We start from the raw sequence: 17235 nt of genomic DNA on the forward strand, positions 1-17235 counted from the left end.
CGAACTTTCAAGTTGACAGATACGTCTATAGGTCTAAATGACTTCTGTCTGATGATAATTACGATAATGTAGTTTAATTTAAAAAAATTAGTGTTCAATCTTTCTTATGTGAATCTCTTCATACATTGGCATTATTGTTTATGACATGCAAACGATTATCAAGTTAGGAACTTGTTTGAAAATGATAGACCACTTATTACAATAAGTTAGTATGTATACGTGTGTACAATATGCTATCAGCCAAATAAGTGATCTATCAATTTTTAATCAAGTTCCTATCAAATTAATACGTCGCTAAAGTCGAACTTTCAAGTTGACAGACACGTCTATTATATTATTATTATTAAACTCCCCTCGGTCTCCCCTTAAATGACTTCTGTCTGATGATAATTACGATAATGATGTTGAGTTTAATTTAAGTTAAAAATTAGTGTTCAATTTTCTTTCTTATGTTTTAATAATGAATCTCTTTAAACTACACTATTTACATTGGCATTATTGTTTTATGACATGCAAACGATTATCAACTTTATTATATTTGATAGGAACTTGTTTGAAAATTGATAGACCACTTATTTGGCTGATGGTTCATAGAAATTAAAACTTACACACACACACATCACGCCTGTATTCCCAAATGGAGTAGGAAGAGCACACGAAACGTTACCGCTTCGGAGCCACTTTAAGCAATTTTAGGTTTTAAATTCAAAACCAAAACTTAATTTTCTTAAATCATTTTTAACCCCCGAAGCAAAAAGAGTGTTGTTTGACCGCTATGTCTGTCTGTGTGTCTGTCTGTGGCACCGTAGCTCTTAAATGGGTGGACTGATTTGAATGCGGTTTTTTTATTTGAAAGCAGGTTTTCTAGCGATGGTTCTTAGACATATTTCATCAAAATCGGTTCAGTCGTTTTTGAGATATTGAACTTTCAAGTGACAAAGTCAGGGGTATTCCAACTTCTTGTTGGTTAGGTATTAAGTAAAACCTTTAATTAAGCAGTGACCATGCACTTTACATAATTTAATACTTTTTGTTTTCAACATTTAAAAAAAAACTAGGTAAGATAATGCTAGGTTGGTCCTGTTCGTATTCCCCGGTTCACCCTGTATACATAGGAATAAGAAAGATAGTAAATATATTGACCCGGATAACTCACGTCTTAACAGGTCGAAACATTTCGGGCTAAGCTCGATTTAAGACGTGAGTTATCCGGGTCTATATATATTTAATATGAGTGAGTCTCACGGTAATTTCGTGTTCAAGAAAGATAGTTATAATTTATATGTTTTGCATGATTAGCTATGATATGTTCCAAAAGTAAAATTAACATGAAAAAACACAGGTATTATTTCATTTCGCTCTGATCGCGTAACTCCCATGACAAATAGAATAATTATGGGAATCAATTTATCAGCCGATTGCAGATTTCACGGCTAGCATCACCAGCTATTTGTTTGTCGGTCAGTAGGTAAACCCGGATTTTTAATCCCATGGAAAAAATGTAAACAAAGGTGTATGTATGTAAACTCTTTATTGCACATAAAAATAAAAATACAAATACACAGAGAGGAGAACAAAGGCGACCTTATCCCTAAAAAGGGATCTCTTCCAGCTAACCTAGTTAGGAGAAAACATTTGGTTATATAGAGGATAAGGAAACAGTGAAAATGAAGGTGTTGCCGTTATCAAAAATAATTTGCAGAATTCAAGACATTTGTTCTCTTACCACATTTGTCAGAAATCGACTTCCCATTAAAAAACTGTATTGTATAATCAAGATAAAATACACGAATTTCTCCTATGCACCAACATTTCAACTTGCTTTTTTCATTAGTCACTTAAGCAGCGATACTAACGCCATCTATGTTTTTAGTTGTCATCGAGATGGGTTTGAACCCACGATCCTCTGCTTGAGAGGCAATAGGTCAAACCACTCGGCCACCACGGCTTTTTTTATAGGCTAATATGCCATGTTATTTATTATCTACCTATTTTATTACAAATTGCTTTTAAACAAGTATAAGTAAAGTATTCTTGTATACATATTTACTACATGGATCTCGGAAATGGCTCTAACGATTTCGATGAAATTATCTATCTGGTTTTCGGGGGCAACGATCGCGTGTGTTCAAGTTTTAACCCGAACGAAGCTCTATCGCCTAGATACTAGTTCGTTAAGTATATATTAATTTAGGGACTAAATTAGCCTGTTTCAGTTTCAAATACTTACATAAGTTGACTAGAGAAATACTTAGATAATTTATCTTTCATGTGATGTTTTGCGCTTCATGTCATGGCGTTATATTCCCACGTCTAATCAATTTCAGAAAGTGATGTCTTAATGCCAACGAGAGACAGGTTTTCAAGCAAAAGCTATTCAAAACAAAAGAGATTTCTTATGTAACAAACTACCTCTAGGTACATTTTAGACCGTCATAAGTAAATTTGTTCTTTAATCATACAAGCAAGCAGTTGAAATTAATGTTGCAGTTTGGATCCATGCATTAAAATGCCTCAGTTACGTGGATTACTTGCATCAATGATTGACGTTTGTTAGATCCAAAATTATATTCATTTCAAATTTATTACAGACATGATATAAATATGACAAATTGCGAACTAAATTATGCAAAATAAAAATTATTTGTCCGCTTCCATATAGGCTTTGACTTGTTCTTGATAATGGCGATGTTTTTCTTCAAGTGATCGTAGTGCGGTGGATGGTCGGACGCCGCCAAAGTTGACTAGAAAACTGATTTGGACAGGTGGAACCTCAGAATTTTCAGGCTTTATCTCGGTATGAATTCGACTCTTACGACCACTAGACTTTACGCGTACCTTAACATCTGCGTCATCAGTCTCTTTCTTATCTCCTTTCGGATTTCTAGATCTCAAGTCTCGACTTGCAGATCTGTTTCTTTCTACTGGAAGGTCTCTCCCTTTAGCCGATTTGACTTTTGATAATATCTCCTCTTTCCAAGCATGTCTCTCTTTTGATTTAAGCGCATTCGCAGACTTTGCCTTCGAATCATAAATTTTATTAGTAAGTTGAGAAGATTTCTCTTCTGAACATTTGTTTACTAAATAAGAAGCATTTTCTTCGCTACGGTCGCGGGCTGATTGTCTTCGGGCAGATTGTCGCTTTGCAATGGCCTCGCGCTCTTGCTTCTTCTGATCATCATCTTGAATGGATTTCTTGTAAATCCTTAATCGGTTTGCCATTCTTACTTTCTCAGAATATCTCTGTAGGCTTCTAGCTCTTTCTAGTCTAGGTTTAATTAATTCTACATCAGGACCTAGACCTCCTAACTTCACATTTTCGGCCGGCAGTACGGTTGCTCTCCTAGAGCGCCGGCGAGGTGGAGAAACTTCAGAAACACTTCTAAGGTTGTCGTAGGGAGATTTATTTCCTTCGTCATCGTTAAATAGTATACCTTCTTCGGAAGAATCTTCTAAGTCTTCCATCTGTTGCTGAAGGAGCTTTTCGTAGTAAATTTCGTTGTAAGACTCGGTATTATAAAACTCTTCACCCGGGTTTGTTTGATCTTCTGCGATACTTTCTCTTTCAGTATCTCCAAACTCAGGCGATAAAGAACGTATATCGGTTTCGGTCTTGGCTTTCTCATTATGGCCTTGTACAAATTGTTTTCGGAACATTTCTAAGTAAGTCGTCCGTTTGCTTCTTTGCAAATCCTTGTTGACCAAGTAACTGCTAGTGATTTGATTATCTTTCTTTTGTTTCTCCGCATATTTTGCTTTTTCTTGTTTTGTCTTCCTTATCTGGTCTTTCGGTACTTTAATGAGTACATCTTTCTCATAAAATGGCACGAGTATTGTTTCTACATTATCATCAGATATTGCATCCTTCAACGAAGTTTTTTTGTTGAAATCCTCCTCCAAACTATCTAACGACATGTTGCTGTCTGAAACTATTGGTTTATCCATTTCTCGTGATGAAAATTTGATCTTTCGTTTGCTCATAAATAAGTACGATGACGTCTTCATAACGTCACTTGACTGTCACATCGGTTATTTATTTTTCATAAATCAGCCAGAATTTCAACACGGTATCCAATAAAAAAGGCTTGAGTACAATGTAAATTAACTTATTAGGTTTTAAATGGAACAATATCTGAACTGAACACGAATTGAACAGTGGGTAAGTACTCAACTGAATTAGCTAAAAACATTGTATATGTTGCAGTGTCTATGGGCGGTAGTGATCTCTTACCATCAGGAGACCCACTTGCTCGTTTGCCGTCCAGTCTAATAAAAAAAAATACCTTTTTGTTGTAACTGAATGCATTTCTAAACCGTTGAAACTTTTTTGTCAGTTCTTACTTGCTGTCAGGAGCTAATTTCATTAAAAAAATTACGCAGAACACAGAACTTTTTGAACACAGAACTTCACGCAAAATCAATGCTGTAAATCGCCAGGCACGCTTGTCTGAAGTTAGGACACGTAGAGCACGGGCACAATGCCAGCTAGGGTAATACAACCAGCCACGTTTTACAGACCAAAAATACCTGTCTCTTTCCAACGAGGGGTGTGTAACAGGGTAGGAGATGGGCTAGCATAGCACTATAAGTCCGGGTATTTAATCGAGGAGGCGTTGCGAAAATCGCTTTACTTCGCTGTCAGGCGCCGAAACTGCAGTCTAGCTTTACAGTCACCAAAACACGTACCACTTTGCAGTACAATTTTCGAAATGCAACTCAATCGGGGTTTACTAAACTACTGCAGCTTCTTGAAGGTAATGGCTCGGTTCAATTCCAGTCAGTGCTGAGTTACACAGCTAAATAGATACAAAGGGAAAGTGTTCAAGTACAGTCACCAGCACCACTATCTGACACAATAAAGCGTGCATAAATATCTGATACGATTCTATTTCTAGAGCAGGTAGGACATGTCAGATATTTTTGCACGGTCCGCTGTTGCAGATATTAATGCAGGTGACTGTACTACAGATTACAGTACTTCTCAATATTTTTCATTTTTACTAGCTGTCCGCCACAATTTTGCACGAGTTTTTTTCATACATTTCTTGTCCCAAAAACTACAAATAGTACCTGTAAAAAAACGAACTGACTTCAAAAAACCATCAAAATAATTTTATGATTTAAATTCGGGTTTTGTTCTGCATTTAGAGATTTTAGAGAAGCTCGATATCAAAATAATTTTCTTTCCGCTTAGCTCGATACGCACGTGGCCGGTTTTTAGGGTTCCAGAGCCTAAATGGCAAAAACGGAACCCTTATAGTTTCGCCATGTCTGTCTGTCTGTCCGTCCGTCCGCGGCTTTGCTCAGGGACTATCAATGCTAGAAAGCTGTAATTTTGCACGGATATATATGTGAAGTATGCCAGCAATTTTTTTTGGTGTATCCCATACACGTAAAGTGGGGGTGATTTTTTTTTCTCATTTAACCCTATAGTGTGGGGTATCGTTGGATAGATCTTTTAAAAACATTAGGGGTTTGCTAAGACGATTTTTCGATTCAGTGATTTGTTTGTGAAATATTCAACTTTAAAATGTAAATTTTCTTTAAAATCGAGCGTCCCCCCGCTAAAATCTAAACCGGTGGGTAGAAAAATTTGAAAAAAATCTGGATGGTAGTAAATATATCAAACTTTCAAGGAAAACTATAAAGTTTGCTTGAGAATTATTAGTAGTTTAACTAAATAGCAGCCTAAGGTATAAAATATACCTAAACTATGGAAGATTCCGTATTAAATACGAAATCCTTAGAAAAATATTACTTAATTTTTTCATAATGGCTACGGAACCCTATTTCGGGCGTGTCCGACACGCTCTTGGCCGGTTTTTATTCATATTGGTGTAGTAACGACTTTAGGGCGGGTATGCACGGTGACGCCGTCTGAGAGACACCCTCGGGCTCAATGCAAAGAGGCTTTTAGAGTTCCACCCGTGTGTAATGGGGTTGGGATAGTGTTGTTCAGGGGTGCAGATGTGCAAGTTGCAGAAAGTTTCCAAAAAGTTGGGAAAGTTCTCAGAATTTTCACAAGAAATAAAGGCAATTTAAATTTAAGAAACGAAACGTTTCCCCATACAGAATTGTGAGAAGTTTCCGAAATTTTCCTATATGAAAAATTCCGCAATTTTTTAAAGGTTCCTTTGGCACATCAGTGGTTTCATTTAGCGTAGCCCGCGGCTTATTTTATTCACATTCAACGATATCGACAAGTTGTGGGGGCAAGACTTAGTGCTGGGTCCGTTCGGGTCGCTACCACCATCTTACTCGCTCTATCGCCAAGCAGCGGTGTCTAGTTCTATGTCAAACGAAAATACCCGAAGGTTTTGATAATATTGTGCTGAGTAGGGCCCAATTTATACTTTATTATTTTATGATTATTAGGTGCATAGTATAAAATATAGTAATTTCCCGCCGTCTGTGTGATAAAATCTTTTAGATTTTACGAGTCTCAAATGTATAGGATACATTATACAAGGGACGCGCCCTGGATTTGCGCGGGTAGTTTTTGGGAAATGCAGCTGAAAAATGTGACGTGCCTTTGATAAGAGACCTTTTTTTGAAATTAGTACCCGTACGAAGCCGGATCGGGTCGCTAGTTTTAAATAATTGATTAATTCATGCGTTGCTTTCCGGATGTCCTGTGAATAAACAATTTACCTTGTTTCCTCTGTTGGGTAGTGGGTAGCGGGTAGCGGAGGCGTAAAGGTAAAAGGTTTTAGTTCAGTGGATGTAGAATACTGTGTATGTAATGGTTAGCTAAAAACTTTTGATATACTTTTTATGTTACCTCTTACCCGTTAAATTAACAGAAAAACGCACAAATGAACAACGGGGTCGCCATCTCTAGTGACTTGTTTTTCCATTCTGTAACCCTAGAGGCCGTATAATGCTATTTCATCACACTTACACGTAAACAGTATCAAAACATACAAGTTAACTTGGCCGTAATGCCCCATATAAAACCCTTTTTTGTTCTTGTCATGAAACCCAAGGTCTGTAAATGGTCATTGCCCGTACTAATACTGCTGCGCGAGCTGGGCTGCACGACCTGCGGGTGGAACCCGCGCGCGCACGTCTGGCACATGCTGTGGGAGGGGGAGGGCGGCGGGGTGCTGGCGCTGCCAAGAGCTGCGCCAGCAGTATCGGCAATTTTGTAAAATTATTAGTTTTTCTTTTACAAATACACAATTTTACTCGCAAATGTGATGAAAAACATTGTTTGTCGCATGGGCGTTTCTAGAATTACGAACATCGACTAATAAAGCCCTCAGTCTTCGACTTCGGACTTCTAATAGACTCTCGTTCGTAATTCCTTATTTACCACCCTTAAGACACAATGATTGTACTATTGTGACGTGTGTCGCGATACTGCGTCAGCAACAGGGCAATTATCTTGCTCCAGATAGCAACCCGTTTCTGAGAAAATAGTTTTGGCAGACACATAGACAAACATCAAAGTGACCATAGTATAAGTGTTCCTTTTTTTCTTCACAAAACTTCAAAAACTTGCGTCATAATTAAGTCATAATAGATAATATTGTTTGTTTGTTGTTGTTTCTTCATTCATTCCATTGTAAAGGTTGCCTGGAAGAGATCACTCATAAGCGATAAGGCCGCCTATTGTTTACCTCAGAAAATCTCTGTGTATTCTGTACCTACTGCTTACTACTTATGTGCTGGTGTGCAATAAAGAGTTATTGTATTGTCACTCTGTGCCACATGCCACATCAATAGCACACGTCACTTGTTTTTCTATTCTGTAACCTTAGAGGCTGTATAATAGCTGTTGTGACGTGTGTCGCGGTACAGGCTCGCGTTACTGCGTCGGCAACAAGGGAATCTTCTCGCTCCAGATATTCCCTAATTACGCTTAAGTGTAGGTGCGGGTAAGGACGAGGCTACGGAGAGTGCTAAGGCGCGTAGCGGAGAGTTGTACCTACCTATTTATTTCCTTCATTATTCAGAACAAATGTTGTGATTTTGAGTTCGTATAGACAGATATCAAAGTGATTATATAAATCCATTTTTTAGGGTTCCGTACCTCAAAAGGAAAAAAACGGAACCCTAACGCGTGGAGGTATTACTATAGGAGCTATACTGAAATTCATATCGAATACTCAGGTCTACTGTCCCTTTGAACGGTGAAAAAATCAAACTTCTAAGCCAACGCAATAAAAAAATACAGCCGTTTATGCTGCAAATTTCCGTGCGTGAACTCAGAATCTTGAAATTTGTTACGAAGCAACGTTTTATAGCACAGATAAAGGAAATATTCCACTCAAAGGCTCAAAGGTTGACTGGTAGAGATACCTTACAGGGATAAGTTCGCCTTTGTACCTACATATATTTCATTGTTTGTCATCTGTGTTTGTTTACTTATTTTGTACAATAAAGAGTTTACAGACATACATACATATTGCGAAAAGCATCAATTTTTAGTTAAATAATATAATAAAAATATTTGTACGGAACCCTCGGTGCGCGAGTCCGACTCGCACTTGGCCGGTTTTTTTTTCTCGTTCGAAAATCTTTCTTTAATGTTTCTTATTCTGAACTATGAAACAACCCGTAACCGACCGGACTTTCGTAATTTGGCGGTAAAGAAAACTCTTTCATTTTTTTAAATTAATTGAAAGGTTATCTATTGATATTAAAAGTTTCAAGCGTTTCTAAACTTTTCAGACATTCCCCATTGAGTGTAGATGATGATCTAAATTGTTAGTCTTCCGCCCTTGTCACTAAAGCCTTAGCCTGAGATTGCAGGCTGGACGCGCGCCAATGTCCGACCAAGATAACGGATTGGGAGCAACCACCCGCCGGCTTCCGGCTATTGTGGCCATTATTTACATCCACACTTTTAAAAGCTTTTAGGAAACTCTTCTTGAGTTATGGAAAAGTACGGCATTGCTTTTTGATAAAGTTTACTGGCACACTTATTGTGGAAAAGAGCTAAAAAGTGATCAGAAGTAATATCTTAGTAAAATCAATTGCAATACTTTAACGACAAAAGTAGCGTAGCGTAGAGATTAGATAGAAATCCCTTTCGGGAGAGTGAGAGATTCATGTTGAGGCCACTTTAGAGTACTTTAGACCCACTGTTTTCAACGTTTATATTATTTATGTTATGTCCCACTGCTGGATATGAGCCCTCAAGATGAGAATGCTAGGACTATAATTCTCAGTCCCACTGGAGCCCAGTGTGGAAACTTCACACACATCATTGAGTCTTCCATCACCAAGAAGCTCGTGGTAAATTTCAAATACTTGCAATGATGCTCTCGATGGGGACGAATGGTGAAAAAAGGGAATCTTTTGCCCACTTTTGACACTTTAACGGGCTTAAAATAAAAATTGTTGCAATTTCACTTTTCACTTCCAGTAAGTTGATTAACTCAAGACTTTGAATTAAACTTGTAGATTTTGGGACAATGCCGGAACATACAGCAAAAAATACAGTCAGTCTGCCAACAAAAACATTATCATCATAAATTTCCTATGATGAAAAGGTTACATTTTGTTGATGTCTTAGTACGAAATGTATATTCACTATGACTGACAGACAGATAGATAGAACCCTATATAGAAATAACAATGCAACAGATTAACAATTACGAATCGCTAAGCCAATTAACTACATATACCTACTATAACTTTTTATGAGTCGTTTGTAACAAAAATGTCAAACCAATAAATTACTCTATCTAATTACAGACAGAAGCAACTTAATGATTCGATCATAAAAAGAAATGACTTATCCTCTAAAATCGGATATTAAAATCGCATATTACAATTCGTTGATAAAGTTCAAAAACATAAAAATGGGTAAATTAGTCATTAATCGAAAAGCTAATAATCGTTATCTACTACAAAGCTGGCCGAAAGTTACGAAAATTAATGGACTGACATATTGAGCAATCTGTGATCTACGGTCTTCAATTTTATTTAATTACTAGCATTATCAATAAATAGTGTTTAAAAGAAAATAAAACAAAACATTTTTGTTTTATTGCGTACAGTCACCAGCACCAATATCTGATACGACTCTATTTCTAGGGCCAGAAGGACGTGTCAGATATTTTTGCGCGCTCCGCTGTGGCAGATATTAATGCTGGTGACTGTACCTATAGATTTCAAAGTAATACTTATTAATCATCATCCCATCATCATCCCAGCCTATACAAGTCCCACTGCTGGGCACAGGTTCCTCTCAGAATGAGAGGGCTTGGGCAGTAGTTTCCACGCGGGCCCAGTGCGGATTGGGAACTTTACACACACCATTGAATTGCTTCGTGGTTTGTGCAGGTTTCCTCACGATGTTTTCCTTCACCGTAAAGCTCGTGGTAAATATCGAAAATACAAACTGAAATATATAGATGCATAGAAAAACCAGAAAAATAAGACCAGCGCTGGGAATCGAACCCAGGTCCTCGGCATTCCGTGCCGCGTGCTATAGCGCGACACCACCGCTGGACAGTGATACAGACACGACTTTCTCCTGCAACACATATCTCAGCTTGTTTCTTTTCTTATTTAGTCACTTAAGCAGCGACACTAGCGACATCTATGCTGTAGCCCTCATCGAGTCGCTTATATTTCAGTTTAATTTTAAAGATGCGATGTTGTAATGTTGTGTGTTGTTGTATACCATTTAAACGAGTATTCTTGTAAATTTGATACGTGGGGATTTTCAGAGGCGAACAATTTGATTTATACACACGGTAATAGTTTGTGCTCACATTTTCGTATTACCCTTGAACAAGGTGACACAAATTAGGATGGGGCAGCGAACAAGAGGCTTTGCATGCAGGCCAAGGTCTACTAAAATTAGTGCCAATCTAGTTGACAATGACGTTTTGTTATCTGCCACTCAACAGTGTACAGTCACTAAGTCTACAAACCATCATCAAGTCAGAGATAGTAACGACCCGGGTACGAATGCGCGAGACTGGCGGTACGGCAAGCTTTTCACTGTTCATTGCGTACAGCAGGGCTACTACGAAACTCGAAACTCGAAGTTCGTGTCGTGCGGTCCCACTGACACTTATACTATTTAATACGAGAGCGAGAGGGACGGTACGATACGAACTTCGAGTTTCGAGTTTTCGAGTTTTGTAGTAGCCCTACAGTCGCCATCAGATATTTCGGAGCGGCCAAGGTAGTCAAAAATATCGGCACATGCACTTTATTATTAAGGTATTAGAGTTCATGTATCGATATTTTTGATCACCTAGCCCGCTCCGAAATATCTGATGGCGACTGTACCTACCTACCTATTAATTACACTGACAGGTATTATTTTTTTCAAATTTGTCATCTTTATTATTTGATAAGCCGAGTAGTAGAAGATTTTTTTAAATAGGTATCTTGAATAAACTCCTCCTTTTTTTAAAGTCGGTTAAAATTACGAAGATTTCCATAAGAATTGCTACGACAGTGCTTGCCAACAAAGTCCCTAGGACATTTTATGGAGAGAAGGTTCCACAGTGTGACTCCATTCAAACGGATATTTCACTGTCACTGACTGGAAGGCTTTCGTTAATAGGACTGAAGAGATAAGGATTGCCGTTGTGTGATCTTAGGAGTGGAATATAATGTAATTGAAACAGATGTAAATGAGATTCTTACTCTAATTAATGACTAAGTTAGGTAAGCTGTATCTTTATGTAATTTAATCAAAAATCTTGATTATATCAGTACTTATGTACTATGATATTAAACTTCGTCCTTAAGTTGTTGATTGTTTTTTTACTTAAATTTGTAAATTGGACGAAAGATATGTACCTATGTACCTAGAAGCATAGTCAAAATACCACACACAGGACTTAAGTATCATGCTAAACACACGAGTAATATTTACCTTGACGTTTCGACCACATTACAGTGGCCGTGGTCACGAGTAGACACAAAAAGCAAAAAGCGTTATACCTAGAAGCAATTGATAACATCCAATCCAATTCAATAATGGCCCACTATGAAATCTTTTCTAAGAGAAAAAACATAGTTCAATCGCATTATTGCTTGACAAACTTGTGGTGTGGAACTTGACTGCGGGGCTAATCCACAAATTCAAGGTCGCTCAGCGAGCCATGGAGAGAGCAAAGCTAGGGGTTTCTTTGAAGGATAAAATCCGAAATCACATTATCCGACAAAGAACGAAAGTCACCGACGTTGCTCAAAGAATTAGTTTGGTGAAATGGCTTAGGCTGGCCACGTCTGTCGCAGGGCAACGGTGGAGCAGACGAGTCGTCGAATTTAGACCACGGACGGGAAAACGTTGTGTAGGGCGTCCTGGGGCACGGTGGACGGACGACCTTAAGAGGAAGACCGGAAGAGGGTCGCTGGTGGCGGATGAATGCGAGGGGCTAAAGACAGAGTGTTGTGGCGTGCCATGGAAGAGGCCTATGTCCAGCAGTGGACTGATGCAGGCTGATGATGATGATGATGATGATTGCTTGACAAAGTAATTCATTATGAAACTTACTGTTCTACAATGGATTAGGAATCAAATGGTTCGACAGTACATTGTTTAAACTCATAAATAGCAAGACAACTACGTATTTGGATGCTACAGCCTTTAAATAATTGAATTTCATTTAAATACCTATCTTGGTTTCTTTAGTATTCAATTTCACGCTAAATATGGCATTAAATAGGAACTTTACATTCGAGTACCTACTATTCTATTTGTATTTTTGCGTAACTATTGTATTAATTACATACAGCGGAAGAAGTCATGAATCCACCTTAAAAAGACAACTTAAACGTTAGTTCTCGTTTGCCAATGCAGGTTTTGTAAATGATAGTTTGATAGTCGATAACTCAGGTGATAACCTATTATACGAGTATGATTTATGGTTCAAAACCTTTTTACAAACTTTCAATTTTTTTATCGCGTTGTGCTATCAACACTTTTTTTTGTCTCTTATGTTTCTTCCTTCTTTCTAATCTTATTTTGTTACACGAATTCTGTTTTATGTCGTATCTCTACTCCCGAAACCATTACCATTATTAATTTACCTACTACAGTACCAATTCGCTGATTATGACTTTGTCAATAATTCTATTTAGTTATTACTAGACAGTAGACTTAGACAAGATGCTCCCATTTTTAGTAATTTGTTGACTAGAAGCGTTTTGTTATTAACTAAATACAACTAATTATCTTCAAAGCCCAGCATGATTAATGTCCAAGGTCCAACGGGTCAAGTGTGGCGCTGACCTTTACGCAATGAAGGCTCGGCTCGGAGATCAAATGCTTATAGTTTATGCGAAACAGCGTAATGCATGCTTTATTTGTTGGTACACAAAAGCCAGTAGTAACGTACATCACTTTAAAAAAAAATGTTCAACGGCTGACATATCTTAAATTAGAAATTGGCGAAATATCTCCGTTAGCATGATGATGTTTTGCATCTACGCTAGAAATGATATGGTACGTCTGACGCACGCAAATCTTTCGGCGAACACTTCAAGTGAAATGCTAGCAAAGTTTTCATCATCAGCCGAAAAACTTTTGAAGAAAGGGTCTCTCCCTTAGAACGCCAAAATGAAAACCACTAGCCCGCATCGACCATTTGTCCTCAACTCTAGCAAAGTCGATCTACCAAGTGGCCTGCCAACGCTGTCTTCTGGTCAGCAGGGCTACTATACTACGAAACTCGAAGTTCGTATCGTACCGTCCCTCTCGCTCTTGTATCAAATAGTATAAGTGTCAGAGGGACCGCACAACACGAACTTCGAGTTTCGAGTTTCGTAGTAGCCCTGCTGGTTCGTTGTCACCTCTCGAGAACCGTTTAACCCAACGATTGTTTATTCTTTGAGCGATGTTACCTGCCTATTGCTAAATATTTCAACGTACGAGCTATGTCGATTACTTTGTACCTACTCTAGTTCTTCTTCGAATTTCCGTATTCACGCAAAGAAACTCTTTCCATAGCTCGTTGCGTGACGATTAACTTCTTCAAAGGTCAACGGCCAAAGACGATATGTTTTCATAAGAAAATAACATTGACGTAATAATACTAGTACCTACAGACTTTATTATGCTACTTGTAGAGAAGCACTACATAACATTGACCTTACCTTTCAAACAGGCCATTCGTTATGTCAATGAGCATTCGACCAAAGACACGAACGTAATGATTTACTGGCAGGTTAAATACAAATTTCATTTTCGGCTGATAACACAGTATAAGCCGTAAGTAGGTGATCTACAACCAAAGTGCAGAATTTGCGCTTGTATAAGCGCGCACGCATGATACAACTTATACTTATCACATACACAGAGTTGAATTACTAACACAGACGTGTGCAGAACTCCTCCCACGTGTGACGTAAATTTCGTTGAAAAATCAGTCCCAGATTGGAGCCCACGATTCTATCCCGAGAGCCCATAGGAGAAACCACAAGGCTGATATGACCTTTTTAGCGCCCGGTGTGCTACTAAAGCGTTCTCGTGCGAGCGCAAGTTCAGTTTCAGTAGCATGTTGTTTGTAGATGACATACTAGTTTACACTGTTGAGACAGTACCGAAAAGTCTATTATAGTAACGAAGTGGGTGCGACCCCACCGTTTATTATCGGAAGTCACGAACGCAAGTGGTCAGTTAATGAACAGTCATATGAGAAGCTATTTATGTAGATGATTATGCAATTAAATCGTTTTCAATGCGAGAATTTCACGGTTAACGTGTTGAACTATTTTAGTTATCAGGTGTTTGTATTTGTTGATGATTATTCAATAGTCTTTTATTTTTTAAATAATCTTTTTTTACTAAAGAACCTGACCTGTTTTCATAGCTCTTTATTACATAAAATTAACATTGTTGGATTGGTGAATCATCCAAGTCCCGTAAGCTCTCAACCATAACGTAAAGTACCTATCGTAAAACCATTACAAATATACATAAAACGAATACTGGATCCATGCATTGTTGGAATCACAACAACTTTTAAAAAGATTATTATTATATAGCGTTTTATTTTCTAAATCAGCCTATAACGATGTTAATTTCTAAATAGATGAGTAATTCAAAAACGTGATGCTTTAACAGCAAGAAAGGCAAAAAAGTGGCGACGTCGTTTCTGGATGGAAATAGGTACACATGATAACACTTCTATTTCACTTATTATAAATTCTTGGTTCTTGTTCTGTTTTGATTTTAACAAATAAATAAAGAAAAATAAATTAATCAGTTCTTGAGTAGACAGTCTGGTTAGTTATCACTTTATCAATTGATAGACTAATCTCATTTAACCTTGACTCTCTTAGACGACACACTTAGTTCACGACCTTGTGCTAATGCTTTTTTTAATGCTTCCAATAAAAAATCCATTTGGAAACTTAAAGCAAACAAAACCGACCATTACACAGCAGTACACCTACAGGGTAAGTTGTGACAATGACGGTAATGATGCGTATTCAGAAGTATAGGTAGAGTCATTCACGATAACGCGTGCCGTGGTTCTTATTACAATGTCATTAATGTCTAATTTTGACAAAATCACGCGTCTTCGTGGATGGCACTAGGTATACCTCCGTACGCCCTCATTATTTCCAATCTAACGAGAACGTCGAACAACACTTACAGTTCTGGCCACTTGCTGAAAAAGAAAAAAAAAACTAGATTCAGTTTTGAATTTTTAATCTGGCTTACGTGTACTTAGCGTTCTTTTTGACATTTTGGCATAATGAGGGTTTTCACAGAGGTGAAATATCGCTAGATGGCGTTAGTATCTTGAGGTCCGTTTGACATTTGACGTTTGTTTGCGATTGGCTCATTTAGTTGTTGGCTCTGTCCATTGGAGGACCATTTTGCCAGTGTCTAGTAGTTTTTGCCGTTGTACGTTGTTAATGTAGAAAACAAAATATGAGAGGTAATGGTTGGTGAACGATGACCATGAGAATAGATGAATAAATGAATGATAACATGACAATCCTCATTTAGTTATTTAACCAATCACGAGCAAACGTCAAACGTCAAACGGACCTCACGATACTAACGCCATCTAGCGATACTTCGCCTCTGTGAAAACACATCAAGCAGTCTAAGCATTCTTTACACATCAAGTATTGCAAAAAAAAATGCAATTACAGTAATTAATTAATTATACTACTTAGATTACAGAATAAATAATAGTACAAGTCCTAGGTACCTAGGTATAGTTTAATAATAACTTACGCCTGAGGCTCGCTCGATTGCAAAATTTCAAAACCCGAGGGAAATTTGCAAAATGTCTTTGTTCCTTGTCTATTATATAATCCCAAAAAAAACGTGTATGAGAAATATACAGCTTTCTAGGTCCAAGGGTTAGGGTTGTCCATAGATGTGTCAGTCAGTAAAGGATTTTCTTTTTTGGGTTCCGCACTCGAAGGGTCCAAACGGAGCCCTATTGTTGTGACTCACGTGCCCGTCTGTCTGTCCGTGTGTCACAAAGGTGTTACACGCAAACGGTTAGAGCAAAAGTCTTAAATTTTTCACAGTAATCTGTTTAATATGACGAAAAGAAAACATGTAAAGTGCTTATATGTTGCGGGCAGTGGCAATTTATTGCATTAACTGCAATAATTTAAAATATTGAGCTATTAAGATGAGTAAACAATGATGAATCGGAGATATAAGAGACTCAAGGTATTTCCATTCATGCGATGTCTCAATTAGTCAGAGACAACTTCAACTCGTAAAGTACTTATGTATTTTACAATGTAATACCTTATTCAGATTGTAATATAAGGCGTGTAGTTAAAGGGCTTTCCAAGAATGCTGACTTGTCACCATAATTTACATGTTTAACCAAAAAAGTACTTCGAGGAAACATTGAATTAAAACGGCATGATTTAAGATACTTTATAACCTTTTTGGGAGTCGAAGTAGTGGCGTGTAATTTAAAATTGCTGGAACGGAGAAATTGAAATCCGTGTTTGATTGGTTTATCCGCATCTAGAATGATTATATCATATGAATCCTGTGCTATGCGTTTCGTACTAGAAAAATAGGCTAACGCACATTAGAGCATCTAAAACCGGTTTTACATGGAAAAACGAAACTATCAGTCTCTCAAAGGGCCGGCATCGCACCTGTGATACCCCCCATGTTGCGGGTGTCCACGGCGGTGATTGATTCCCATCAGGTGACTCGCATACTCGTTTCGTCTTATGTAAAAAAAGAAATGAAATCGGTAAAAAAAGATTTTCTCCATAATAAATAATGAATATCGGTTTTGGATGCTCCACACGTTAAAC

General features: G+C 37.7%; 2 protein-coding genes across 4 annotated transcripts in view; one reads left to right on the forward strand and one right to left on the reverse strand.

The window, feature by feature from the left end:
• LOC141430235 (C-type lectin mosGCTL-1-like) overlaps positions 1-17235 on the forward strand; it is a 95482-nt gene that overhangs the window by 31145 nt on the left and 47102 nt on the right. The gene's annotated exons all lie outside the window — the stretch shown is intronic.
• Positions 2556-4005, reverse strand: LOC141430004 (uncharacterized). The gene has a single exon (XM_074090536.1). It carries the CDS (start codon positions 4003-4005, stop codon positions 2641-2643), a length of 1365 nt encoding a protein of 454 aa, XP_073946637.1. The 3' UTR covers positions 2556-2640.

Source organism: Choristoneura fumiferana, chromosome 8 (assembly GCF_025370935.1).
Source record: "Choristoneura fumiferana chromosome 8, NRCan_CFum_1, whole genome shotgun sequence".
Classification (NCBI taxonomy): domain Eukaryota; kingdom Metazoa; phylum Arthropoda; class Insecta; order Lepidoptera; family Tortricidae; genus Choristoneura; species Choristoneura fumiferana.